Source organism: Hemitrygon akajei, chromosome 5 (genome assembly GCF_048418815.1).
Source record: "Hemitrygon akajei chromosome 5, sHemAka1.3, whole genome shotgun sequence".
In the NCBI taxonomy this organism is placed as follows: Eukaryota; Metazoa; Chordata; class Chondrichthyes; order Myliobatiformes; family Dasyatidae; genus Hemitrygon; species Hemitrygon akajei.
This window is the reverse complement of record NC_133128.1, coordinates 55,558,204-55,585,092: the sequence shown is the minus strand read 5'-3', so window position 1 is coordinate 55,585,092 and position 26,889 is coordinate 55,558,204. Positions and strand designations below refer to the sequence as shown.

At 40.0% G+C, this 26,889-nt stretch overlaps 1 protein-coding gene across 2 annotated transcripts in view; it reads left to right on the top strand.

Annotated features, from left to right (window-relative positions):
* Positions 1 to 26,889, top strand: part of LOC140727305 (cell surface glycoprotein CD200 receptor 1-B-like) — a 55,085-nt gene that overhangs the window by 16,293 nt on the left and 11,903 nt on the right. Inside the window, exons 1-5 of one of the 2 annotated variants that reach the window (XM_073044568.1) lie at positions 10,130 to 10,206; positions 16,187 to 16,347; positions 21,221 to 21,541; positions 22,463 to 22,747; positions 26,349 to 26,469. In XM_073044568.1, the coding sequence (XP_072900669.1) occupies positions 16,224 to 16,347; positions 21,221 to 21,541; positions 22,463 to 22,747; positions 26,349 to 26,469 (851 nt within the window). In that variant the 5' untranslated portion in view covers positions 10,130 to 10,206; positions 16,187 to 16,223. Of the gene's footprint in view, positions 1 to 10,129; positions 10,207 to 16,186; positions 16,348 to 21,220; positions 21,542 to 22,462; positions 22,748 to 26,348; positions 26,470 to 26,889 lie in introns of those variants that run through there. The other variant, XM_073044567.1, reaches the window with a different exon arrangement.

Genomic DNA, 26,889 nt, shown 5'->3' with positions numbered 1-26,889 from the left:
CACAAGGATTCTATATCTTCTAATTCTATGTCACTTCTTTCTAAAGATTTTAATTCATTTTTTTACCAGCAGAGCCATTTCTCCTCCTCTCCCTACTTGTTTGTCCCTTCAAAAGATTGTGTATCCTTGGATATTAAGCTCCCAACTCTAATAGTCTTTCAACCATGACTCCGTGATACCCCACAATGTCATACCCACCAATCTCTAACTGTGCGACCAGATCAACTACCTTATTTTGTATGCTGAGTGCCTTCAAATCTAACACCTTTAGTCCTGTATTTCATCCTTGTCAATTTTGTCTCTGTTACAATGCACCCTATCCCAAAAACTAGAATTTTACACTATCATTTGCTTGTCCTTCCTGACAGTATAGGCTTCCACAAATAAAAACTGTGTGGGGCATTTTATGTTGAAGAAAAACCATAACAAGTCAATTATTGAAATCCAAAAATCTGAATACAAAACCCAGTAAAAGTACTTCACATAATAATGTCATCATGTCAGGCCAGTCTCTTAAAGTGAGCTCCAACTCAATTTAGGATCTTGAGAATTATGTATGTTTCCACCAATTACATTGCCCTACATAGGCCCTACCAGAATTTACTAAAACCAGCATTGTGAGTCTGTCCGGAGTCTGGGTGAGGAACAGCAGGGTGCGTCTGGCTTATCCAGAGGTGTGTAGACACATTTATGGTCATGTCATGATAACAAGGGCATGGTAATGGAATCCATCAAAACTTGGTGGCTGGCTTAAGGTGATGTACTGAAAGACACTCAGGTTTACTCATCTCATCTATGATAACATTCGATTATCTCCATTCCAAAACGTGGAATGGGCCAAAAGAAGGGGGCCTAAGGGGATGCTGGTGTGCATCATGGTGGACAAAAACAAATGAGGTTGTACGTAGGTCAACAGGAACCTAAGAGTGCAGTACACCATGATGGATGGTGGGAGTAAGTGCAAAGGAATTGAATTTACTGGGGACGGTGGAACGCTGTAGGCCAACCAGGCAGTCATGGCAACAGGAATAAAATCACCCCCTGGCGTTCATAATGGCTGTCCATATACTCACTCAGCCGCGGACAACTCCAGGTCCTCTTTTGGAGCAGTTTTGAGCACCAACAGGATCCATGGGAGACAATCATGCCAACACTCAATGGTCAGGGAAGCTCTCAGAGCAGTCTTCAAGGAGTAGTGAAACCACTCATATAGGTCATTGGACTGCAGGTGATATATCATGGTGTAATGCAGCCTAATACTGAGATCCTGGGCCATCGCAGCCCAGAGAACTGATGTGAATTGGGGACCGTAGTTAGAGGGAATATCAGATAGGGTGCCAAACTGAGTAACCCGGTTGCTGATGAATGCCTAAGACACATCTGCAGCCATCGACAATGCTAGGAAAATGATCCATGGCTACCTAGTGGTACGATCCACCATGGAGGTGGGTGAAAACTGCAGGAGGGGGAATAGAACCAACAAGGTCCACGTGACATGGTCAAACCATCACTCAGAGACCTCAAAAGGTGCCAATGGCACCTGGATATGACTGGTGGATTTTTCACTCATCTGCCCTCACCCCAACCTCCCGCAACACCACCAGGGACAGGGCTCACCGAGCACAGAAAAGCGGAATCTCCCAGTGGCAACCCATTTTTATTCCACTTCTCATTCCCATTTCAACATGCCAGTCCATGACCTCCTCTACTGCCATGATGAGGCCACACTCAGGTTGGAGGAGCAACACCTTGTATTCCATATGGGTAGTCTCCAACTTGATGGCATGAACATCGATTTCTCAAACTTCCATTAATGGTTCTTCCCGCTTCTACTTCACCATTCCACATTCCCATTTTCCTCCCTCACCTTACTTCCCCTTCATCTCCTTCTGATGCTTCCCTCCCTTCCCTTCTTCCATGGCCTTTTGTCCTCTGCTATCAGATTCCCCCTTCTCCAGCTCTTTATCTCTTTCACCAATCGACTTCCCTGCTCTTTACTCCCCCCTCACATTTCACCCACCACCTGCTACTTGTATTTCTTCCCCACCTTCTTTCCCTGACTCGTCATCTTTTTTTCTCTGGTCCTGCTGAAGGGTCTTGGTCAAAATGCCAACTGTTTACTCTTTTCCCCAGATGCTGCCTGCCCTGCTGAGTACCTCCAGCATTTTGTGTGTGTGTATTGCTTGACATTATCCCCTTTTGTTTAAGAGCCTGATGGTTGAACACCTGTTCTTGAACCTGGTGGTGCAAATCCTGAGGCCCTTCTCCCTTCTACCTGACGGCAGCAGTGAGAAGAGAGCATGACTGGGTGGTGGGGATCACTAATGATGGGTGCTGCTTTTCTGCAACAGTGTTTCATGTAGATGTTCTCAATGGTTGGGAGGGCTTTCCCCTTGATTGATGTAGAGGGCCGAATCCATTACTTGTAGGATTTTCCATTCAAGGGAATAGGTGTTTCCATACCATGCTGTGATGTAGCCAGTCAATATACTCTCCACTACACATCTATAGAAGTTTATCAGAGTTTTGGATGTCTTGCAGAGTCTTTGCAAACTCTTCAGGAAGTAGAAGGGCTGCTGTGCTTTCTTTGCAATTGCACTTGCGTTCTGGCCTAGGACAGGCCCTCAGAAATCATAACACCTAAGAATTTAAAGTTGCTAACCCTCTCCAACTCTGACCCTCCAATGAGGATTGGCTCATGGGCCTCAAATTTCTTTCTCCTGAAGTCTACAATCAGCTTCTTGGTCTTGAGTGAGAGGCTGTTGTTATGACACCACTCAGACAAATTTTCAGTCTCCCTCCCATGTGCTGATTTATTACTACATTTGATTAGGCCCATGAAAGTGGTGTCATCAGAAACTTGAATACTGTATTGGAGCTGTGCTTAGCCACACAGTCCTAAGTGTAAAGTGAGTAGGGCAAGGGACTAAGCACGTAACCTTGTGGTGCATCTGTGCTGATGAAGATCATAAAGGAGACGTTGTTGCCAATCCAAAATGATTGGGGCTGCAATTGAGGAAATCCAGGAGCCAATTACTCAAGGAGGTATTGAGGCCGAGGTCTTATTGATTAGTTTTAAGGGAATGATGGTTTTGAGTGCAGAGCTGTAATCAAAAAAGAGCATCCTGATATTGTATGTGCATCTTGTCCAGATGTTCCAGGATTGAGTGAAGAGACAATGAGATGGTATCTGCAATGGACCTGTTGCACTGGTAGGCAAATCGGAACAGACCCAAGTGGCCTCCCAGGCAGGAGTCGATATGTTTCATTACCATTCAAGGATGGCATTGGAAAACTCAAACCTAAAGGGTAAAATAGTGTTAATTTAAAATGCCACACCAAAGTTTGCAAAGAAGGCCAAGTTCATTATACCATCTGTGATAAGGTAGCCAGTGAGCTAGATTTCATGGAGGTTGAAGGAATTCTTTTCAAGGTTGAGTAGAGCCCATGGGCAACACCAGTGGTCCCAGTAGCCAAGAAGAATGGGTCTATCAAAATCTCTGGTGATTTAAAGGTTACCATCTGTCTTCTGGCCAGGAGAGAGGAAATCTTTGCAAACCTTTCTGGAGCAAAACACTTCAGTAAACAGCCCTTAGCTAAGGCCTACATGCAGATGACGATGGCAGAAGAATCAAAAATGTTTCTCACCATAAACACTCACAAAGAGCTTTATTGCTAAAATGGACTTATTTTTGTAGTATCATCTGCACCTGTATTCATGTAGAAAGCAATGAATCAAATGCTGCATGGTTCAAGCACTCAGTGGTATCTGGAAGACATTATTGTTACTGGTAAGGATGATAAGGATCATCTCCAGAACTTCAAGATAATGCTAAAAAGATTGGAAAATGATGTGCTCAGAAAAAGACATGATAAGAGTGAATTCTTGAAAACAAGCATCACTTAGGGTTCACAAGTGTGCTGAGAAAATTCAAGCAAAGTCAAAAGATGCGTCGTCCTTTTTAGGATTTGTCAGTTACTATAACAGGTTCATGCCAGAGCTGTCTATTCTGCTCCACCACTTGAACTCATTAGAACAGCATGGAAAGAAATGGCAATGGACAAAGCGGTGTGAAATGGCTTTTTAAAAAAAAAAAGTAAAGGAAATGGTGACATCAGACACTGTACTGACACATTATGATCCATAGTGTCCAATGAAGCTTGTCTGTGATGCCTCACCTTATGGTATAGGTACAGTCATGGCACATGTTATGAGAGATGAAAGTGAATGCCCCATAGCCTTTGCATCATGTTCCCTTACTACTGCAGAGAAAAATCGTGCACAGATTAATAGAGAAGCCTTGAGTTTGGTTTGTGGTGTAAAACGTTTCAACTAGTACTTGTATGTGAGAGAGTTTACCACATTCCTGATCATCAGTGCTTGGTGTTCCACAAACAGCAATAGCACAAGTGCAGAGATGGGCTCTGTTTCTTGGAGGAATACATTTACAAAATTGAATTCAAGAGGATGACTAATCATAGAAATGCTGATGGATTGTCCTGTTTGCCCTTAACAAAGGAAATAGCAGAAAATTTACAAAAAAAAAACACTCCTCTTGATGTATTCTCTCCAAAGCAAATCAAAAGTCTCCCTATTACGGCAGAGATGATCTAAATGGAAACTAGAAAAGACCTTGCGCTGTGTCACCCAAAATGGCTGGAATTTGCAGTTGAAGTTCCACTTCCATCACTTTTACCAGCACCAAGATGAACTTGCCCTTGACAGAGGCTGCCTTATTTGGGGATTGAGAGTTGTTTTATCATCCTGGTTGAGAGCTAAAGTATTGGTGGAGCTACATGCAGGTCATCTAGGAATGGTTAAAGTGAAAGCATTGGCTCAAAGCTTTTTTTCTGGTGGCCTGAGATATATCAGCAGATCCAGCATCTTGCTATGCACTATACAGGATGCCAATATGTCAGAATATGCCAAAAGCAGCACCCTTCCAAACGTGGAAATGGTCTATATTGCCCTAGCAGAGGATTTACATGGAGTTTGCTGGACTGTTCATGGGCACAAATTTCTTAGTAGTAGTGGATGCAGCTACTTCCACTATTCTGGCCAGAAGTGTTCTCAAAAAACTCCACAATGGCCTTGCACACGGTTGATGTACTCAGAAGTCTGTTCTCATGGACTGGTGTTCCAGTCAATGACAATAGACCACAGTTTGTGCGGGAACAGTTTCAGTCATTCCTAAAAATGTATGGACTAAGATATATTACACCTGCACCTTACCGCCCAGCTGCAAGTGGCTTGGCAGAAAGGTTTGTCCAGAGTCCGAAGAATGCAGGACACTAACACTGAGTCAGAAGCTCGCCAATTTCCTCCTTGCATATTGTTCTACAACACACTTCACAAGCAAAAGCTCACCAGCATTCCTGGGCTGTCTCTTGCGTCCATGTTTGGAATTCCTCTAACCCAATCTCAGAAGGGAGAAACAACTGAGACAAATTGAAGGCTCCTCAAACAATGAGGTTCAATTTTTCACTCATGGACAAGCAGTCTTCATGAGGGACCAGAGGGATGATCGAAAGTGGGTACTCTGAAAGATTTAGGACAGAATTGGACCACTCTCCTACACAGTGGAGATTGCATCTGATATCATTTGGAGACGAAACATCAATCAGTTGAAGAGAGTAGTGTCAACTGTTAGAGAAGAAAGTTGGCTATTGCTATCAGAATCGCTGTGGTCTGAGATACCTCCCCCAACCACCATGGAGGAGGCCCCAGATCCTGAGATCGTCTCAGCTACCAAGCAGGAAGATGTTATCCCAAAACAGTAAGAAATCCTCCACGGCAATTAAATCTTTAGGTCTGAATGGGACAATTAACATTTTACTATGCTGTGGATGGCTGTATATATAAATTGTATTGTTAATATACTGTGTATATAGTTGCGATGCACTCTCTATTAGAGTTGGAGTTTGTAGCTAAGCAGGCAGGAGTGTTGTATTTAATATTTGAGTGATCATATATATGTTGTCAGACCAAGAAATAAAAACAAGAAATGCTGAACAAGCTAACATTTGCAGGAGAAGACAAATAGAAGTACTAAACAAGTTAAACCTGTCTTGGTTCTAACCTCACATCATATTTGCCCAGATATTTCTATACCGAACACCTTCAGGTAGCACTCTAGAGATGATTAGAAGTTTTTTTTTAACAGCAGCAGATATCCTTGGATTGACTTACACTGAAGGTGTGCAGTGGGCAGACCAATACGCAGGACAGGTTTACCTGAAATGGCATATTAAATTAGGTGATCCTGCTTTCTTTATAAAATTCAAATTCTCTTAATAACCACCATGAAGGAGAACACGAGCAAACAGGATGTAAATGCTACCACAATCTGATCTTGTTAGCGTTGTGTTTTATCAAACTTACGATAATTGATCTTATCATAATTCAAGCTACTATGATCTGAACACTTTGCAACTACAGCAATACATCTAGTAGAGCAAAGGGAATTTAAAAGCAGCACTTTAAGACTGGTGTTGTAAATTTAAATATATATATATTTGAGAAGATTTGTGTATAAACCCCCCCCCCCTGAAATTCCAGTACTTATGGCAGAAAAAGTACACAGTTTCTAATCAAACCAAGTTTAATTACCATTCAAACCATACATGGATACAGATGAATGAGACAGTGCTCCTCTGAGGCAAGGTGCATAACATGTATTCAAAATAGTGAGAGAGGGAAAAAAAAGCACATCATTATGCATGTATAGTCCAAGTCCCTGAGCGACATGGAAATTGATGGCACAGCTCCCAACAACTCCAGCCTGTCATTCCACTGATTGAACACTGGAGGGCAACACTGATGGGAGAGGCTAGCTCCCAAGTGAGCACGGATGCCTCACTACACTGCCTCCTGGCATCTTCTCACCTGGACTACAGCAACAGGCAAGCCCGCAGCTTGAGGCCTAGTCTTCATCACAACCAAGGCCATGCTGTTGCCTCATTGCCTATCTTTACACCAAACAAGGGAAACAGGACTGCAGCATATTGGCAATGTCCACCAGGAGTCTTGTGATCATGAGAGGCACATCCAAGATATTTTTTTGAATGTACAATATTAGGATTAAGAAAAGTTAAATTCACCTTTCTAAAGTGAATCAAATAAGTGGATCAATGGTTTTCAGGTATATATTAGAGCTTTGGTTTGGCAACAAATTTAATTATTTACATATGCAAGATGTTCAATTCCTAATGCAGTTTTACAATCATATGATTCTAAGCACCTTAAATAATTTATTCAAAAAATAATCAATCCCCGAATTTTGGAAATAATCTAGTTTTAGAACCTATTCTTCTCTCAAATCTTAATCAGAATCTATTCAAATATCTGGGTGGCCTGGACAATCTAACTGAAAATCTGTCATATTCTGGAGAGTTGAGATTTTACACTATTTTAAAATCTTACTGTACCATGTTTTTTACTTAATATTTGGAACCCAACTATGCACTTTGTTTTATTTCCCTACAGTCCTTTCATATTACTGGTGCAACTTTAATCAACTATCAACAGGTTTTTTTGCTAAACAGTTACCTCTTATTGATTTCCCAATAAAAGGTATCAAAATACTTCTTAAAATTAAAATAAAATTAAATATATAACCCTGCAATTGCCAATGCTTATAATTATTTAGGAAATAGAAATGACTTCTTCCAAGTTAAATACCTATCAATTTGGCCTAAAAACTAGCTTCACCTGTGAATTTGCTTAATTACCGGTATATCAATTTTAGCACATTTAAACCAGTAAGAATATGATCATCAGGAAATGGTTCAAACGCAGAACATTGAGTTTCTGATTTTGAGTAGCCTCTGTACAGGTACCTACCCACAAAAGTACATGTTTCTAAGAAACTCAATGAATTCCACTAACCCACTGAGTAATATCCTGACGAAGGGTCTCGGCCCGAAATGTCAACGCGCTTCTCCCTATAGATGCTGCCTAGCCTGCTGTGTTCCACCAGCATTTTGTGTGTGTTGTTGAGTAATATTTTATAGTTTTTTTTGCAATCTAATTAATAACTAGCATCAAATGCTATAGACCTTCAATGGAGTAATGTGTACAATTCAGTCACACCTGCAAGTGAGTTTGTCTGGGTTGAGCCCGTACTAAACTCCCTGTTAGCTTGCTAATTCCTGACCAGTGATTGTTCTGAAACTAGATTATTTCCAAAATTCGGGGATTGATTAAAGTTTGTTACTGCTTTCCTGTTTTTAAGGGAAGCATAAGACCATAGATGCTGAATCTTGTATCAAAGAAAATGAGCTGCTGGAGTAACTGACTAGGCCCGGCAGCATCTGTGGAGGCAAAGGGATAATCAACATTTCAACTTGAGATCCTGATGCAGCGTCACTTCTTGGGACATCAATTACCTCTTCTCCCCCCAGATGTTGTACGATGCCTTGTGTTTCTCCGGCTGTTTGCTATTTATTGCTCCTGTTTTAAGATGTCTATTTCACCACTACCTCAGTCTATTACAGAAATTTTGCTCATGTTTTTATCAATTCTAATGTTGGTTATTTTAATGCACTATTAGCTAGCTTCTCTTGCTCTTCTAGAATTAAACTCGAAATTATCTAAGACTTGTTTCCTATATCTTCCACACACCAACAGTCACTTATAGATGGGATATTGAACTTTAAGATATTTAAAGTTATATGGGATATTTAACTTTAAGCAATGTTGAGAAAGTGAGGAAGCCTTCATCTTAAAGATTTGAATAAAGGCAGTGTTGTTCCAATACTGTAATCAGAAAACACAGTTAAATCAGTTTGGGTGGACCTAAGGAGCAGCAAGGAGAGATTAGTGCAATTTTGATATACTGTAGACTCTATGTATTAATGGTAATATAGGATAAAATATGAAGTAGGAATTTAAATGGGTATATCAGTGGTTATAATCTGCAAATCAGCTCTTTTATTTAAGAGGTGATCTCTTTGAAATATACCATATTTTTAAGGGACTTGGCAGTGATGTTGAGTTGATGAGGGGCTGCCCATTCGAGAAAGTGATGAGAAAAAAAATAGTCCACTCAGAGGATAGCATACCTTTGGAATCCTTTGCATAGGTGGGTGTAGCTCAGATGTTGAGCATAGTCAAGACAGAGATGAATTTATTTTTGCCCATGAATTAAATTGGAGAGCATGGAGTTAATGGCAGAAAATGATGCTGAGCAAAATGGCAAAGCAGGCATGGCAGGCTGAATGTTCTAACCACTGCTCCCATTTCTGATGTGCAAGAATTGGATTGTTTCATAATGTGAGTGGCATCTTTGTATTTGCTGAAGATGAATTTGTGATCAAAGACAACAATATTTTATTTAATGACCCAAGTGTGCTTTCTTATTTTGATCTTTATTGAAGATGTTAATATTCTCAGGAAAAGCAGGTATTAACATGTACAGGCTGTCAACCACACATTGACAAAAATTAGCACATTAACTCAAGCGTTGACAATTATCTAGAAATATCCTTGTGATGATAAAAGGACAAGTTATATAAATGTAGTTAATCTTAAACATGCCTTACCAATCTGCATCCTTTCCTGGCTGGATACAAATATCTCTACTTTAATAGTAAAAAAATTAAGGTGAATCAAACATCAGTAAAAACTCCTCAGTTCTTTCTCACAATTACCGGTGAACTATGTCTCTGTAGCAGACATAATGTTCTTCCAGACCCTTTAATGTGGTTTCCAGCATTCATAGAGAAAGAAGCTCTAAACTGTATATATTGCTGAATTAGCATTGCAAATAAAAATAAAAGACTATGAAGGCAGATTTTTGATTTGAAGATAACCTTAGTTCAAAGCAATATTTGTAATTGTATTATTCAATAGGAAGCATAAAACAGAACATGTTTTCATTTTTTCTTAATAAAATATATTCTCCAAAGCTTAACATGAAAGATGTAAAAATCACAATTGTTCAGAACTTGGCTGCCTATAACATACATCTTTTTCTAGATCAGCAGATGTTGACTTGCTGTCGGAAGTTGTCTCAGTTCCCATGATCAGACCCCTGACATTCAGCTGACATCATTCCCATCATGTGGGTTGGCTGAAACAAGCCCTGCCAATAATTGAGTTATAAAACTTCTGACAGCTGGCTGAGGCACTTTCTGAAGCTTTACCAAGTGTTCCAACCTGTGAAGGACTCCAAACATTTCTGCAGACCACTGATCTTAATAACGGTAAAAAAAAGACTCTCATATATCAGACTAAAACATCCTAGAAAATCAAAAGTTATTATATATAAATTATATATATTAACTATGTATGTATATGTGTGTATATATACGTATGTATATACGTATATATCTATAATATATTAATATACACACACAACTTAAACAACTATAGTAATTTAATTAAACTCACTTATCTTAGACTTACTGAAGGCTCCAGAAGCCTTTCCTTTCCTTTCCCTTGAAATAAATGGACTTACTGCTCCTGCACAATTCTAACCAGGTTAGAGTTCAATGCGGAATTCCTCAGGGAACTTACATCAAATTAATGCTTAGCCACTGGGTGCCATGAAGAATTTTACTGAGGAGGATTAAATAACTGCAATCATTGCATGAGTTCTTAAATTGCAGTGCAAAGTTCACAAGATGCATAATTTGCCTCACTTGTGTGATTTTCACTACATACAGAAAATTAAGAACAGTTCAGGTTTGAAAACAGGAGCAGGTCAGGCCTTCTGTTGTGATAGACTGGAGTTAAGAGAATTCTGCATAAATTCACAAGACCATAAGATATAGGAGCAGAATTGGGCCATTTAGCCCATCGAGTCTGCTCTGCATTTCACCATGGCTGATCCAATTTTCCTCTCAACCCCAATCTCCTGCCTTCTCCCCATATCCCTTCATGCCCTGATCAATCAAGAATCTATCAAGTTCTGCCTTAAATATACATACAGACTTGACCTCTACAGCTGCCTGTGGCAACAAATTCCACAGATTATCTCCCTTTGGCAAAATAAATTCCTCCCCATCTCCATTCGAAAACGATGCCCCTCGATTCTGAGGCTGTGTCCTCTGGTCTTAGAGTCTCACACCATAGAAAACATCAACTCCACACCCACTCCATCAAGGCCTTTCACCGTTCAACAGGTTTCAGTGAGGTCACCCCTCATTCTTTTGAATTCTGGTGAATACAGACCCAGAGCTGTCTAACGCTCTTCATATGACAAACTAGTCAATCCTGGAATCATTTTTGTGAATCTCCTTTGAACTGTCTCCAGTTTCAGCACATCCATTCTGAAATAAGGGACCCAGAACTGCTCACAATACCCAAATGAGGCCTCACCAATGCTTTTCAAGTCTCAACATTACATCCTTGCTTTTATATTCTAGTCCTCTTGATATGAATGCTAATATTGCATTTTCCTTCCTCACCACAGACTCAACCTTCAAATTAATCTTCAGGGAATCCTGCAGAGGGACTCCCAAGTCCAAATGGACCTCAATTTTTCATATTTTCTCTCCATTTAGAAAACAGTCAACCCTTTCATTTCTTCTACCAAAGTTCATGACATTGTATTCCTGACATTGTATTCCATCTGCAATTTCTTTGCCCATACTCCTAATCTGTCTAAGTCCTTCTGTAGCTTCTCTTCTTCCTCAAAACTACCTGCTCCTCCACCTATCTTCATATCGTCTGCAAACTTTGCATACAACTTAACATATAACAATGTCAAACATTGACATATAACTTTAAAAAATCGGTTCTAACACAGGCTCATGCAGAACACCACTAGTCACCGGCAGCCAGCCAGAAAAGGCTCCTTTGATTCCCACTCTGTGCTCCTGCCAATTAGCCACTACTTTATCCATGCTAGAGTCTTTCCTGTAATACCATGGGCTCATAGCTTATTAAGCAGCCTCATGTGTAGCACCTTGTCAAAGGCCTTCTGAAAATCCAAGTACACAAAACAACTGATTCAACTTTGTCTATCCTGCTTGCTATTTCATCAAAGAATTAAAACAGATATGTTAGACAAGATTTTCCCTTAAGGAAACCATGCCTATTATGGCCTATTTTACGGCCAAGTACTCTGAGTCCTCATCCTTAATAATCAACACTAACTTCTTCACAACCATTGTGATCAGACTAACTGGCCTATAGTTTCCTCTCCTTTACCACTCTCCATTCTTGAAGAGTGGAGTGACATTTGCAATTTTCCAGTCTTCTGGAACTATTCCAGAATCTAGTGATTCTCGAAAGATCATTACTGATGCCTCCACTTTCAATTACCTCTTTCAGAACCCTAGGGTGTACTCCATTTGGATAAGGAGACATCTCTCTTCAGAATTTTCAGTTTCCCAAGAACCTTCTTTATAGTTATGGTAACTTCACACACTTCATAACCCCTGACATCTGGAACTTCCACCAGACTGCTAGTGTCTTCCACAGTGAAGACTAATGCAAACTACTTATCTACTTCTCCAGCCATTTCATTGTTTTCCATTGCTATCTCCCCAGCATCATTTTCCAGCAGTCTGATATCCACTCTCATCCCTCTTTTACACTTTATATATCTGAAAAAATTTCACTCCACTACAATTCTGATACATCTGACTTTAGTTTCTCCTTCTAAAATTTCACAGTGAATTGAATCATATTATGATCACTATCCCTGAATTGTTCCTTTAACTTAAGCTCTGTAATCATTCTGGTTCATTGCACAATACCCATCCAGGATAGCTGATCCTCTGGTGGGTTTACCACCAGCTGCTCTAAAAAGCCATCTCATAGGCACTCCAGAAAAATCCCCTCCTGGAATTCAGCACCAACCTGGTTTTTTTTTCCAAGTCTACCCGCATTTTAAAATCCTCCATAACTATTGTAACATTGCCCTTTTGTCATGCATTTTATATCTTCCACTGTAATTTGTAAACCACATCTTTATTACTGTTTTGGGGGTCTGTATACAACTCCCATCAATGTCTTTTTATCCTTGCAGTTCCTTGGCTTTATCCACAATGATTCAAAAACTTCCGACCCTATGTCACCTCTTTCTAATAATTTGTTTGCAATTTTATGAACAGAGCAGTTCTACACTCTCTCTGCCTTCCTGTCTGTCCTTTCGAGGCAATGTGTATCCTTGGACGTTAAGCTCCCAGCTATAATCTGCTTTCAGCCATGATTCAGTGATGTCTTCAACATCATACCTGCCGATCTGCAACTGTGCTGCAATTTCATCTACCCTATTCTGTATACTGTGCACATTCAAATATAACACTTTCAGTTCTGTATTCACCCCTTTTGATTTTGTCCACCTTTTACATTGCAACTCATCCTGTTTCCTGATATTTTGCCCCATCAACAGCCTTACCTCACTACACATTGCCTCTGTTTGTAAACCATCTACCTCATCTTCAGCACTATCATCCACCTTTCCTAGGATCACAACCCTGGAAGTCCTGCCCATTAACTTAGCACCTAACTCCTTGAAATCCCTATGCAGAACCTTGTCAATCATCATACCCATGTCATTGGTACTTACATGGACCATGACTTCTGGCTATTCACACTCCCACTGAAGAATGCTGAGTAGTCGATCCAAGATATCCCAGACCCTGGCACCCGGGAGGCAACATACCATCCGGGAATCTCCTGCTCACCCACAGAGCCTCCTGTCTGTTCTCCTAACTAACGAGTCCCATATCACCATAGCGTGCCTTTTCTCTTCCCTTGCCTTCTGAGTCACAGAGGCAGACTGGGTGCCTGAGACCCGACCACTGTTACTTTCCTCTATTAGGTTATACCCACTCACCCCCAGGAGTATCAAAAGTGATGTACCTGTTATTGAGGGGAATGGCCAGAGGGTTAATCTGCACTGACTCCTTAACACTCTTCCCCTTTCTGACTGTCACCCAGCTTCCTGTGTCCTGCACCTTGTGTGTAACTACCTCTCTACATGTCCTATCTATTGCCCCCTCAGTCTCCCGAATGATCCAGAGTTCATCCAGTTCCAGCTCCAACTCCTTAATTCAGTTTGTTAGAAGCTGCAGCTGGATTCACTTAATGCAGTTGTAGTCATCAGGGACACTGGAGGCTTCCCTGCCTTCTCACATTCTGCAAGGGGAGCATTGAACTGTCCTGCCTGGCATCTCTACTATCCTACCTGAGCAGATATAAAGAAGGGAAGAAGAAAAAATTGAACCTTGAGCTTTTCTGTCCTTTTGCTTTCTCTGACTGAAGTCTGTCTTCGCAGAAGCCTCGAAGAGCTGAAGCCTCAACATCAGTACTCTGACGGTCCACTTTGACAATGGCCACTGTGCCTTCCACTGCTTTCCTTTCATTTGCAATTGTTAATCAATCCCAAACAACAGTTGGCCACTGGTAAGAACTCTTTTTCACTGTACCAACCTATCGCTGCCTTTTGTACTCAGGCAGCAGGGCTGATTGAAGTACCCTCTTCTCAGAACCTCCAATGTCCAGATCGGCTGCTGGTCAAAGCTCTTTAGACTATTTTTGACTTTTTTTTCCTCACTATCTTCCATAGTCCAATGGCTTCTCCCTGACCAACACTTTCAATTTTCTGGTACCAGCCATCACTTCACGGATTACCCTTATTTCAAACAATATTGAGGTGGCCTACAGGGAAGAAATCTCTGACACAGTGGTGTCAAGAAAACAACCTCTTCCTCAATGTTGTAAAATCAAAGGTGCTGGTTGTGGATTACAGGAGGAATGGAGACAGGCTCACCCCTTTTGAAATCAATGGATCTGGGGCTGAGAGGGTAAACAGCTTTAAGTTCCTTGGCATCCACATCACCGAGAACCTCACATGGTCTGTACACACCAGCTGTGTGGTGAGAAAGGCACAACAGCGCCTCTTTCACCTTAGTTGATTGAGGAAGTTTGGTATGGGCCCCCAAATCCTAAGAACTTCCTACAAGGACACAAATGAGCACATCCTGATGGGCTGCAACATTGCCTGGTATGGGAACTGTACCTCCCTTAACCGCAGGACTCTGCAGAGAGTGGTGTGGGCGGCCCAGCGCATCTGTAGTTGTGAACTTCCCATGATTCAGGACATTTGCACAGACAGGTGTGTAAAAAGGGCCAGAAGGATCATTTGTGACTCGAGTCACCCCAACCACAATCTATTCAAGCTGCTTCCATCCAGGAAATGGTACTGCAGCATAAAAGCCAGGATCAACAGGCTCTGGGACAGCTTTTCCCACCAGGCCATCAGACTGATTAACTCACGCTGATTTGAGTGTACTCTATATTACATTGACTGTTCTATTTATTAAAAATTATTATAAATTGCAATAATTGTACATTTAGATGGAGATGTAAATACTTTTACTCATGTATGTGAAGGATGTAAGAAATAAAGTCAATTCAATTCTCACACTTTCTTATGTCTTTTTTGAATCCGTCCTCAACATTTGCCAACCTTTGTTTTCTAATCATCCATCTGGCACATTCTGGTCTTATCTCCTTCTCACAATCTATTTCTATTGGCCATACTCATCTGTCTACATCAGTCTGATCTACTGTCCATTTGAAGGTATGGTCCCTAACAACTATCCTTGGCAATCATCCCCCCATTCCATCTGCTTATCCCATCAATACAATCTACTTCCTCAACTACCACTAACTGATTATGTTTACAACACATTCTGGTCTTCTCCAAGTACAATGAACTCCCTGTAATCTTTCTTCTTCTCTAATCAGCTACACCATCATTACAATCCTTCCCCTAATCCTTTTTCCCCATGGAGATCTTTCTTTCACAACATCTCTGATCATCTTATCACCAAAATTCCCTCACCAACTCTGCAGGTTCTCCCTCAACTGCCCCCTCTCCCATGGGTAAATATTTACCACATGATTTGTCTGCAATTGTAAATACAAGGGAAATGTCAGTTGCACTGTACACAATGTCACAGTTCTTAAATTTTGTGGAATAGTGGAGCTTCATGAACTGACATTAAGCTGGTTGATGCACCATCAATAACTCACGCTGAGACGTATACAGGGGTCTGTGGGAGGAGCCACAGGAGCAGCCCAGACAGGTATATCTAGTTCACCACACTGGTGCCCCAAATGCTGCTCCTCCAAGGAATGTACACTTAACAATACCTTGTTCGATGGTATTTCTTGGTACAATTCTGATTAACTTTGCCTGTAAAATTCTGTGATTATGTTCAGTTCCAGAGAATTGGTGGTTGCAGGATGATAAAACCTCATGAAAATTTGTGACCTAAAAGTTCAGTCAAGAAAAGCATTGCTGACTAAAATGAAATCCTTAAGGAAAAGGTTGCCATCTGCTCTGCTACTAGTGATCATCCTTGTTGCTCTTTCACAACCAGGTATGGTAGTCTTTCTATTTTTAGAAATTGTAAATCATGATTATGCCACCTTTAAACATGTTTCCTCAATTTCTTTGGTTCTGGTATTGAATAGCCTTGGGTTCAGCCATCCAGATCCTAAGCTCTGGAATTTTCTTCTCAAACCTTGTTCTTTTAAAGCACAGCCTGACCAAGAGGTTCTAATATTTATTCATGATGCTTATGCATTAAGTTCCGAATAATTATTAGAACATCTTTGAAGCATTCCTGTGAAGCTCTTTAGGCTTTTTACTTTGCTAACAGCTTTATATAAATACAATTCATTGTATTATATCAATTATTTTAATTATAATTCATATAATTACGTTTCATTTTACCGAGCAGATCAAAGGTTCAGGGGTCCAATTTAATGTCAGAGAAATGTATACAATATACATCCTGAAGTGCTTTTTCTTCACAAACATCCATGAAAACAGAGGAGTGCCCCAAAGAATGAATGACAGATAAATGTGAGAACCCCAAAGTCCTCTCAGCTTCCCTCCCTCCTGTGCGTAAGCAGCAGCGAACAAATCCTGCCTCCCCCCAACAGCAAAAAAAGTATCAGCACTGCCACCGAGCACTCAGTTTGAGCAAAGCAATAGCAAAGACACAGACTTGTACTTTCCCCAAAGACTTTGTGTTTCACCCGGCAAAAGACATACCGTAGACTCTCTCTCTCTCTCTCCCCAATAAGGGAGAAGGACGTGTCTTCCATTTTTCACCAGTGAGCGGGGAGACATAACAAACAACAGATCCTAGTTAAATGGAAACAATTGCCTGTGGAAGTGTTTGAGGCAAATATGTAAGGTACATTTAAAAAATATGTGGACATGTCTATGGATGATCAGAGTTCAGAAGGATATGGTCAACAAGTGGGATTGGTTTGAATATATATCTTGGTCAACATGGACAAGTATGGGTTCAAGAGCCTTTTTCTGTGCTGTATGACTCTATGGCTCCATATCCATTACCCCATGGCTGTTTGTGCAAGAACAATCAGCAGTATTAGGAAATGAAAATTCCAAGGGCATGCATATTCTAGATAGATATCTGTTAACCTTTGCACTTTCCCTTAAGTGGTATCTATTAAGTTTCAACTCAGTTCCATAATTGTGGTGGATAAGCTACCATCGTTACACCAGTCTTACCTACTCACTCTAACCGACATCAAGAACGAATTGAAGGTTTTGATACAGAAATTTTTTTATTTATTTATCTGCCTATCTGTTTGGCGATAGACCATGAAGTCGGCCCTTCAAGTCACACTGCCTAGCAAGTCCCAACTACCTCAGTTTAACCCTAACCTAATCCCAGCACAATTTACAATGACCAATTAATCTAACCAATATGTCTTTGGACTGTGAGGGGGTTCAAGGGTCTGGAGAAAACCCACGCATTCCACAGGGAGGACATACAGAGACTCCTTACAGAGGATGCTGGGATTGAACTCTGAACTCAAGTGCCCAGAGCTGTAATAGCATTGTGCCAACCACTACGCTATCATGGTGCCCAGAAACAATGGTCTCTCAAAGTTGTGGTGTTGAACACTGTGCCTCAAGACAGTGGCATATCTAATGTATGGCAGGTATGGCACGTGCCCTGGGCACCACTTGAAGGGGGCGCCACTGAGCGGTTTCTATTAAAGTCAGACAAGCCATCCTTCGATAGTGGATAAAAGAATTTTCTTCAGATGTATGATCTGTCTTTGATTATCATGGGTGAGAAGAACTAGGACGGCCTTATTTCAGAGCATTGTGTAAGAAGGCCATGAAACATTTCTTCACGAAGAAGAAAGAAAGTGGAGCTGAAGGACGGCAGAGACGGAAGTTGGAGGCAGAGGAAGCCAAGAAGTCGAGCAAGTCATACCCTTCTTTGAAAAGCTCGGAACAAGTAGTTTGACACATTTCATGGAATCGCCTGCACCTGCTACAAGTTTGTTAGAATCCAAAGGTGGATCAAGTACAAATGCGTCACAAGCCAAGGAGGAAGTCAAGTCAGATAAATCCGAGTATGATGAGATTAAGAGTGAGGCTGATACAGAGAACATGGACATGACAGGAAGGGAAGATGATGGTGGTGGTGGTGGTGATGTTGAGCTTACTGATGAGATTTTAACTGCCGAGATTGAACCTGACAACACTGAACCTAGTGAACTGGATGGTGTCAATGAGCCTCGAACTGTCATACCAGAAGTGATTGAACAGCATGACATTGGTCTTCTGAAGTTAGACAAAGATATTAGAAAAGCAATTCTGCCTGATGCGTTGAGAACAGAAATAATAAAGCTAGGTTCAAAGTATTTCCAGATCAATGAGGGGCCTTTCCTACCAACAAATAACCACTCAATGAACAAAACTTTGTTCAAGAGGAAATTAGGAAATGATCATGGTGAAGAATTGACTCACCCATGGCTGGTCTATTCCCCTTCTAAAAAGTCTGCATTTTGTATTTGTTGTCTTCTCTATTCCCGGTCAAACCATCAATCCTCATTGGAGCAGGAAAGTGGATTCAACCAGTGGAAAGCATCTGGAAGGATTAGTGTTCATGAAAATGCCAAGAATCATCGGGAATGCTACACATAGTGGAAAGAAATGGAAAGAAATTTAGCTGGAAACAGGGGAGTTATTGACGCGGTATTTCAGTCACAGATTGAGAAGGAAAAGCAGAAGTGGCATGATATCTTGACAAGAATCCTTCACTGCAGAAAATTCCTTGTGACTCAGAACCTGGCTTTGCGAGGACACATAGAGTCACTTCAGCTAGACAATGACTCCAATGTGGGAAATTTTCTTGGCTTACTGAAACTACAGGCCATCTTTGACCCTGTCATAAAAGAACACCTCACTCATTTGGAAAGTCATCCTGGATCCATGTCTTGTCTTTCACCTGGTGTCCAGAACAAATTCATCCACATGATGGTATCCACTGTTCACCAGAGTTTACTGAGAAGCATTTATAAAGTGAAGTACTATGGTCTCATGTTCAACTCAACTCCTGATCAGGCACACTGTGAGCAGTTGTCAGAAGTAGTGAGGTACATGGAAGTTGATTTTGAGAGGAAAACAGTCCGTGTTAGAGACTCCTTCCTTGGTTTTATCCAGATAAGCCCAGAAGGATGCTGAGAGCTTGGTTGAAGACATCTTGAAACAGCTAGAGAAGGACGAAATGGAGCTATAAGATTGTCGGTCACAGTGCTATGACAACACTGCTGTGATGGCTGGACACAGAAGTGGTGTTCATCAAAGAATAAGTGAGAAAAACAACCTGGCAGTGTTTGTGAATTACGACAATCACTCACTCAACTCGGTGGGTGTACATGCAGCCAAGCAGGATACAATGATGGTCACGTTTTTTGGAACCATCAAAGCTCTCTACGTGTTTTTCTCTTGTTCAACACAGTGCTGGGAAAAACCCAAAAACGCTGTGTCTGTAGTTGTTAAGTTGGAGTCCGAAACCAGGTGGAGTGCAAGGACAGAAACAGTGAAGCCAGTCAAAAGTACCTTGAGGAGATACTTCAAGTTCTCCAGGACATGATAGACAATGAAAACGAGACCAGTGAAACAAGAAGTGATACACGGCAGCTGTACAACCGCATGTTGAGTTATGATTTTCTGATTTTGCTAGGATTTTGGAACAAAGTACTCATTCGCATTGACTGTATTCAAAAGAGGCTGCAGGATCCTAGCATGAACTTCCACAATGCTGCCCTGGATTTGAAAGCCCTCCAAGATCATTTTTATGATGAAAGAGAAGTGTTGATCAGTGAGTCACTCAAATAAGGAGTCAGTCTCTGTCAAGAATGGAATATTGAAGTTGAAAGACATCAGAGACAAAAGAAAGGAATGGCTGATGAGAATTTGAGAGACACTGGGTTAACAGCTAAGGAGGAAATGGAAAGAGTCATGAAGGGAACGCTCGACCGTCTTCACAGAGAAATGGACGAAAGGTTTGCTCTTTTGCACGACACTGACGCCAAGTTTGGGTTTCTTCTCGATGTTGAGGGACTGTGTTACGGTGCCGGCAGTAAACAACCTAAAGAAGAAGTGCAAAAATTTGGGCAAATTGTACAGCTCTGATGTTCGTGGACAGATGCTATATGAAGAAATTTTGGATTGCAGAACGTTGCTATCAAGGTGGGTCAACATGAAAATATCAAGACCTGAAGAGCTTCTTGAATTTATTGTTTAGTATGGAGATGAGAGTGTCTTCCCCAATTTTCGCATTGCTATTCAGATAATGCTAACCATCGGTTTCCATCGCCAGCTGTGAGAGATCACTCAGCAAGTTAAAACTAATACTTTCATATTTGAGAGCCTCCATGGGTCAAGGCAGACTCTGTGATCTTGCTCTGCTGAGTGTAGAAAGAGAAGAAACTGAAAAAACTGACTTTGATCACATCATAGATCAATTTGCATCAGTGTAAGCAAGGAAGGTGCAGTTATAATTTTCATGTAGTGCCATAATTTGTTAATTAAAAGATTAACAAGCTTGACTTGTATTTTTGAGCTGATATTATGGTAAAGCTATCTAAAAGATGGATATCAGATGTTTGGACAGGGGCGCAATTTCAGTGCTTGCCACAGGTGCTATTTTTCCGTAGATACGCCCCTGCCCTAAGACAATTCACACCTGTAGTAGTGCTGTTCCTTTGTAGCCACAAAATAAGTAACTGACAATGTGGAAAATTGCCTATATATCCTCACCACAAAAAGATACTTACATAAACAGGAAAGGCAAGAAAAATATTTTAATGCAGTAACTTGTCTGCACGTTGGCAGCTACATAATGCTTATTTCTAAATTATTTTACTATTGTTTTTCCCTTTTTTACCTTTAATTGCATGTTTCTTTTCTAGGTTTCCCGACTACCATACATAGAAGCGTAATATTAGGTAGTAATGTCACCCTGAGCTGCCCATTCATTGGCAATGTGACCATGGTATCATGGAAATTCAATGGAAGTACGATAACAGCCCTCCGATGTGAACCGAATGAATCAATTTGGCCTGATAACAACAGTGCCAGAATGATAATAAAAAATGCAGCATGTAATAAATCAAATAATAAAATCAGTCTCCAAATACAGCCTGTGATTCTTGATGATGATGGGAATTATACCTGTGAAATAACAGGTGAAAAAGGAATACATAAAGTTACTTTCTTCTTGTTAGTAACAGGTAAGTTAACAATTATTTTAAAATATTTACCATTCAATAAAATGGCCATTTTTGAAGGAGAAAAAATGTCAATTTTGGCTCAGCTGATGCTACTCTCAGTCTGAGCCATCTAGTGGTGAGCTTCTGTTCTAGTCTAGGGCATTGAGGTCAATAATCATATTTAATTTCTCAAGTGGACACCATGGCCTCTACAGAATGAAGGAGTTCCTTGCAGTATCCAGTTCAATATTTATTCCTTGATCAACATTCCTAAAACTAAAATGTTTCTTTGGCTGCCATGAATGCTGCTATATAAATGGTAGAGAAGGATCACAGACCTCAACATTATTTATCTGATTCATATTCAAAGCTACATCACTTTAATCATGGAGGGTTATATTATGACATTAACAAAGTGGGAGGAATTTAAACTGTTATGATGATGGTGATAATGATGAATAAATTTAGCAGAGAAATAACCTATGCTTAACAAGACCATCTCCGTTTCAATGCTGAGCAACATAAGAAAGAAATTAATTATTCATTTTCTTTTCAGATGCCTCCTTCACCTAGTGAAATTCAGGTCATGTATTACTTCAGGCTGAAGCTGACATTTTGTAACATGTTAAACATGCAGGAGCATGGTGTGAAACTTACAGGAGAGATTACTAAGACTCGGAGAGTTGTATGAACCTCTAATTCAGCAGGTTTTTGATTTCCAAGCCAAAAATAAAGATCAGTTTAGTTTCTTTGGCTAGTTTTTGATTATGTTAGAAAATCCTACTGCTAAACTATTGTGGGTTTAATATTTTGCATGTTATTAATAAATTCCTATAACAGCCAATGTACAATTCTGGAAAATATCAGTTAGAATGGTTGATGATTCAATAATGATTTCAACAATGACGTTCTCAAAACAAAATAATTTTCTGTCTTTTCCAGTTCCTCCCACTGTATCTTTAAGCATTGAAAACAAATCAAATGAAACAGTGGCTATATGCATTGCTTCAAATGGGAAACCAGCTTCAGAAATTACTTGGCACCCAATTAATATAGGAAACACCTCGGTAAACAAGACCATTTATGGAAACAAAACCATTACTGTACAAAACAAGAATATTATAACCACCCACCTCTTCAATGAGCAGATAATCTGCAGTGTAAGCCACCCAGCATTTAATGGAATACAAAACTATACAATTGCACTGAGCAACAGAACTCCAAACAGTAAGTAGACCTAACTGCGTGCATTTTCATAAATTATCTGATTCTATCTCCTTGTTGTTTATAGAAAGTATAATTAAGTAATGGTTGGCTTGTCTGGAATGTTAGATTCACATGGGATCCAGGTTGAGCTAGGCAACTGGATGCAAAATTGACATAGTGGAAGGAGTGTGACCAGTGCTATGCTACAGGGATTGCTGCTGGGACCACTGTTTTTATCAACTGTGTTGACAACTAAGATGATAATGTTATTAACACATTTAATAGCCTTGTGGTTGTTATCAAAATTGGTGGTGTAGTGGACATTGAAGAAGGTTACCTAGGATTACAGTGTGATCTATATATAGTGGTGCTAGAAAGTTTGTGAACCCTGTAGAATTTTCTCTATTTCTGCTTAACCTTAATGAGATCAGATCTTCAAATAAGTTCTAAAACTAGATAAAGAGAACCCAATTAAATATATAACACTCAATAAAAAAATTAAAAAGTATAATGTTTTCTGAGTTATTTATTTGTTTGAGTTATCTTTATCTAGGTTTAGGACTTCCATGAAGATCTGGTCACATTTTAGGTCATGTTTATGCAGAAGTAGAGAACATTCTCCAGTGTTCACAAACTTTCTAGCACCACTATAAAATGGTGAATGGGGCTCAAGAAAGACAGATGGAATGTAACTCAAACAAGTCGAGGTGTTGCACTAGGGTGATGTGGTAGCATAGTGGTTAGCATAATGCGTTACAGTTCCATCAACCCAGGTTTATTTATCCGACACTGTCTGTAATGAGTTTGTACGTTCTCTTCGTGAAAACGTGGGCTTCCTCCAGGTGTCCTGGTTTCCTCCCACAGTCCAAAGACATACCGGTTGGTAGGTTAATTGGTCATTGTAAATTGTTCCATGATTAGGCTAAGATTAGATCAAGGGTTTGCTGGTCATCACAGCTCAAAGGGCCAGAAGAGCCTGGTCTATACTGCATCTCAATAAATAAATAAATACATTTTGTCTGTTAAACCAGGCAGGCACCTCACAATAAATCACAGGACCATCGAAAGTGTTGCATAACAGAGAAACCTAGGGGTAACAGGTACATACATTGCTTAGTTCTCTAAAAATCATGATACAGGTTGCTGAAGAAAGCTTTTGGCATGCTTGCCTTCATGATTAGGGCAGTGAGTAAAGGAACTGCAATGTTGCAACTGTACAAGTCATTGGTGAGAACGCCCTTTGAGTACTGTGTGCAGTTCCAGTCACCCAGCTATAGGAAGGATGTCATTAATCTGGAAAGGGTGCAGGAAAGATTTCCAAGGCTGTTTGCTGGACTAGAGGACTTGAGTCATAGGGTGAGGCTCAATAGGCTGTTTTTTCTTGGAGTGCAGGAGGATGAAGGGTGACCTGACAAAGGTATATAAAATTAGAAGGGACATAGATAAGGTGGGTGGCTACAGTTTTTTTTTAACTAGGAGTATGGGAGTCTAAAACTAGAGGGCAAAATCTAAAGTGAGGGGAGAAAAAAATTTAAAGGTACTTACTTTTTTCCAGAGAGTAATACTCATATGGAATGAACTACAAAAGGCAGCTGTGGAGGCTATTGTAATGCTTCAGAGATATTTGGATAGTTACAGGGGTAGTAAAGGCCTAGAGTGATTTCGGGCAAATGCAAGTAAATGTGACATGCTGAGGTAGACAAATAGTTAGCCCGGACAAGTACTGAATAACGCCATGACTCCTTAAGAGTAAACATAAATAATTTGCAGCAAATTAAAGAAGTTTTCAATTTATAATAATGGGTTTGTCTGTAAACCATAGTTTCTGTAATAAATAACTCACAGAGAATTTGGCCTATACTTAGTCATTGTATTATAAGGTTGCCGTTCACATTTTAATGACCAGCAGTGAAGGCACAATCTGGACCTTCTTTTGAAATTTTGAATTCAAATTGTGGGCACCAAATCTAACATAAGATAGTGGCCAATTTGAAAGCATCTGTAGATATCCTGCTAAGCAATCAAATACTGTGGTAGTAGCAATAGTAGCAGTAGCTGTGTAACCAGTAGCATTACAGACATATTAGTAGGAAAGTAGTAAAGGAACTCGATGTAAATGTCAGTATGGTTTCTGTAAAGATTTGTCATGTTGCAGACCAGATTTTCAAAGGTCTTTGATAAAGTATCAAGGGAACGGTTAGAAAATGTAGAGTAAGAGGGAAAGAGCTGGAAGGATAGCACATTAGCTAACAAATTGGTGGGAGTATAAGAAGGACATACTGGCTTTGGAGGCAGTTCAGAGGAGGTTCACCAGGTTGATTCCAGAGATGAAGGGGTTAACCTGTGAGGAGAGATTGAGTCATCTGAGACTGTACACTGGAATTCAGAAGAATGAAAGTGGATCTTGTAGAAACATACAACATTTTGAAAGGGTTAGATAAGATAGAAGTAGAAATTTGTTTCCATTGGTAGGTGAGACTAGAACTAGGGGACATTGCCTCAAGGTTCAGGGGAGAAGATTTAGGACAGAGATGAGGAGAAACTGTTTGTTGCAGAGAGTGGTGAATCTGTGGAATTCTCTGCCCAGGGAAGCGGTTGTGGCTTCTTCACTAAATATATTTAAAATACAGTTAGATAGATTTTTACATAGCAGGGTAATTAAGTGTTATGGGGAAAAGGCAGGTAGATGGAGCTGAGTTTACGGACAGATCAGCCGTGATCTTATTGAATGGTGGGGCAGGCTCGATGGGCCGGATGGTCTACTCCTGCTCCTATTTCTTATGAGTAAAGAGAAGTTATCCTGAATTAATCTGGAGAAAATGGATATTCAAAAGGGTCAAGTGATAGGACTGGTGTTATCTATAACTACTTATTAATTATAATTATTAATTAATTATAATTAATTGGAATTGGGAATTAGTAACTCAAGAGTTTTTGGTAAGGCAACAATAATATTGGTAATTGTAGGTGTAGACCCTTAAAAGCTATCTGATAAACTGATCTATCGGCAAAATTAAAGAACATTTGTTAAACTGGCATCATCAGCAAGTATACAAAGAAATAAGCTATGAAATGGAAAGCAGAGAGTTGTGAAAAGTGTCTGTGTTGGTCTGATGCAAAGGAAGTCTATAATAAAGTTTCCAAGAACAAGATGGTAATACTTAGGTTACGGTGCACAAGTCTTTGAATGAGACAACATAGGTGTACAAAGCAGGTTGCAAAGTATGTGGGATCATGGGTTTATACCACAGTAGGTGAATAGTTTAGATGTTTTCAAAGGGAAAAACAAAATTAAAAGATGTGTCTAAACAATGTATTGAGATGGACAGAATGGAAAAGATTTGTGTAGAGTATAAGCACCAATACAGGCTCTTCAGCCTGTTTCTATGTTGTACAGTATATTCGATGTAATTCTCCAGAATGTACTCATTTAAATAGGAAAAGTAACAATATGACTAATGTAGTCTTGGTTCACAAAACTTCCCAAACAATCATCAAATCTTTGTAAAGTAGCAATGCATCATGTTAACATTATATTTCATGTTGAAATGATACAGTTTATGATTCTAGCTAAAAACAACTTAGAGCAAATAAACTTAAATCATTGCTTATGTCTTTACAGATTTAAGGGGAATTTCAATGTATTTATTATGTGCATGCCTCATTAGTGGTATCATGGTAGGCTTTCTGTGCATCTTTGCAGTAATATATTTTAAACATCTACAAAAGAAAACTTCTATCAGGTGAGCTGAGAATTATATGAAATGTCTTTACTATCATGTTGAGGAAAATAATTACAATTTAAATGCGTATTTTTCTTTTCTCATCGGAACAAAACGTGGAATTTTATCCTGTTACTGTTGATGCTAGCGCAGCCTGCCCACTACAAGTCTGTCCGTGAGACTCATAGTTCTTACCTATATGCTTGACCCATAATGGCCACAGATGACTGTCCTTATTGCAAGAGGTTCATTAAAGCAGAAACTGCGAGAAACATTCAGCAAATTATGTAACAGTAGTGGAGAATGAAAATTTAAAAACTTTCACCCCATATCTTTACATCAGAATACATGGGGTTTCTGTTTTAATCATGTAGAACTCTACAATGAAGCCACTGAAAACAAAATCAGAAAGAAATGTGAAATTGAGTTACCAAATCATGA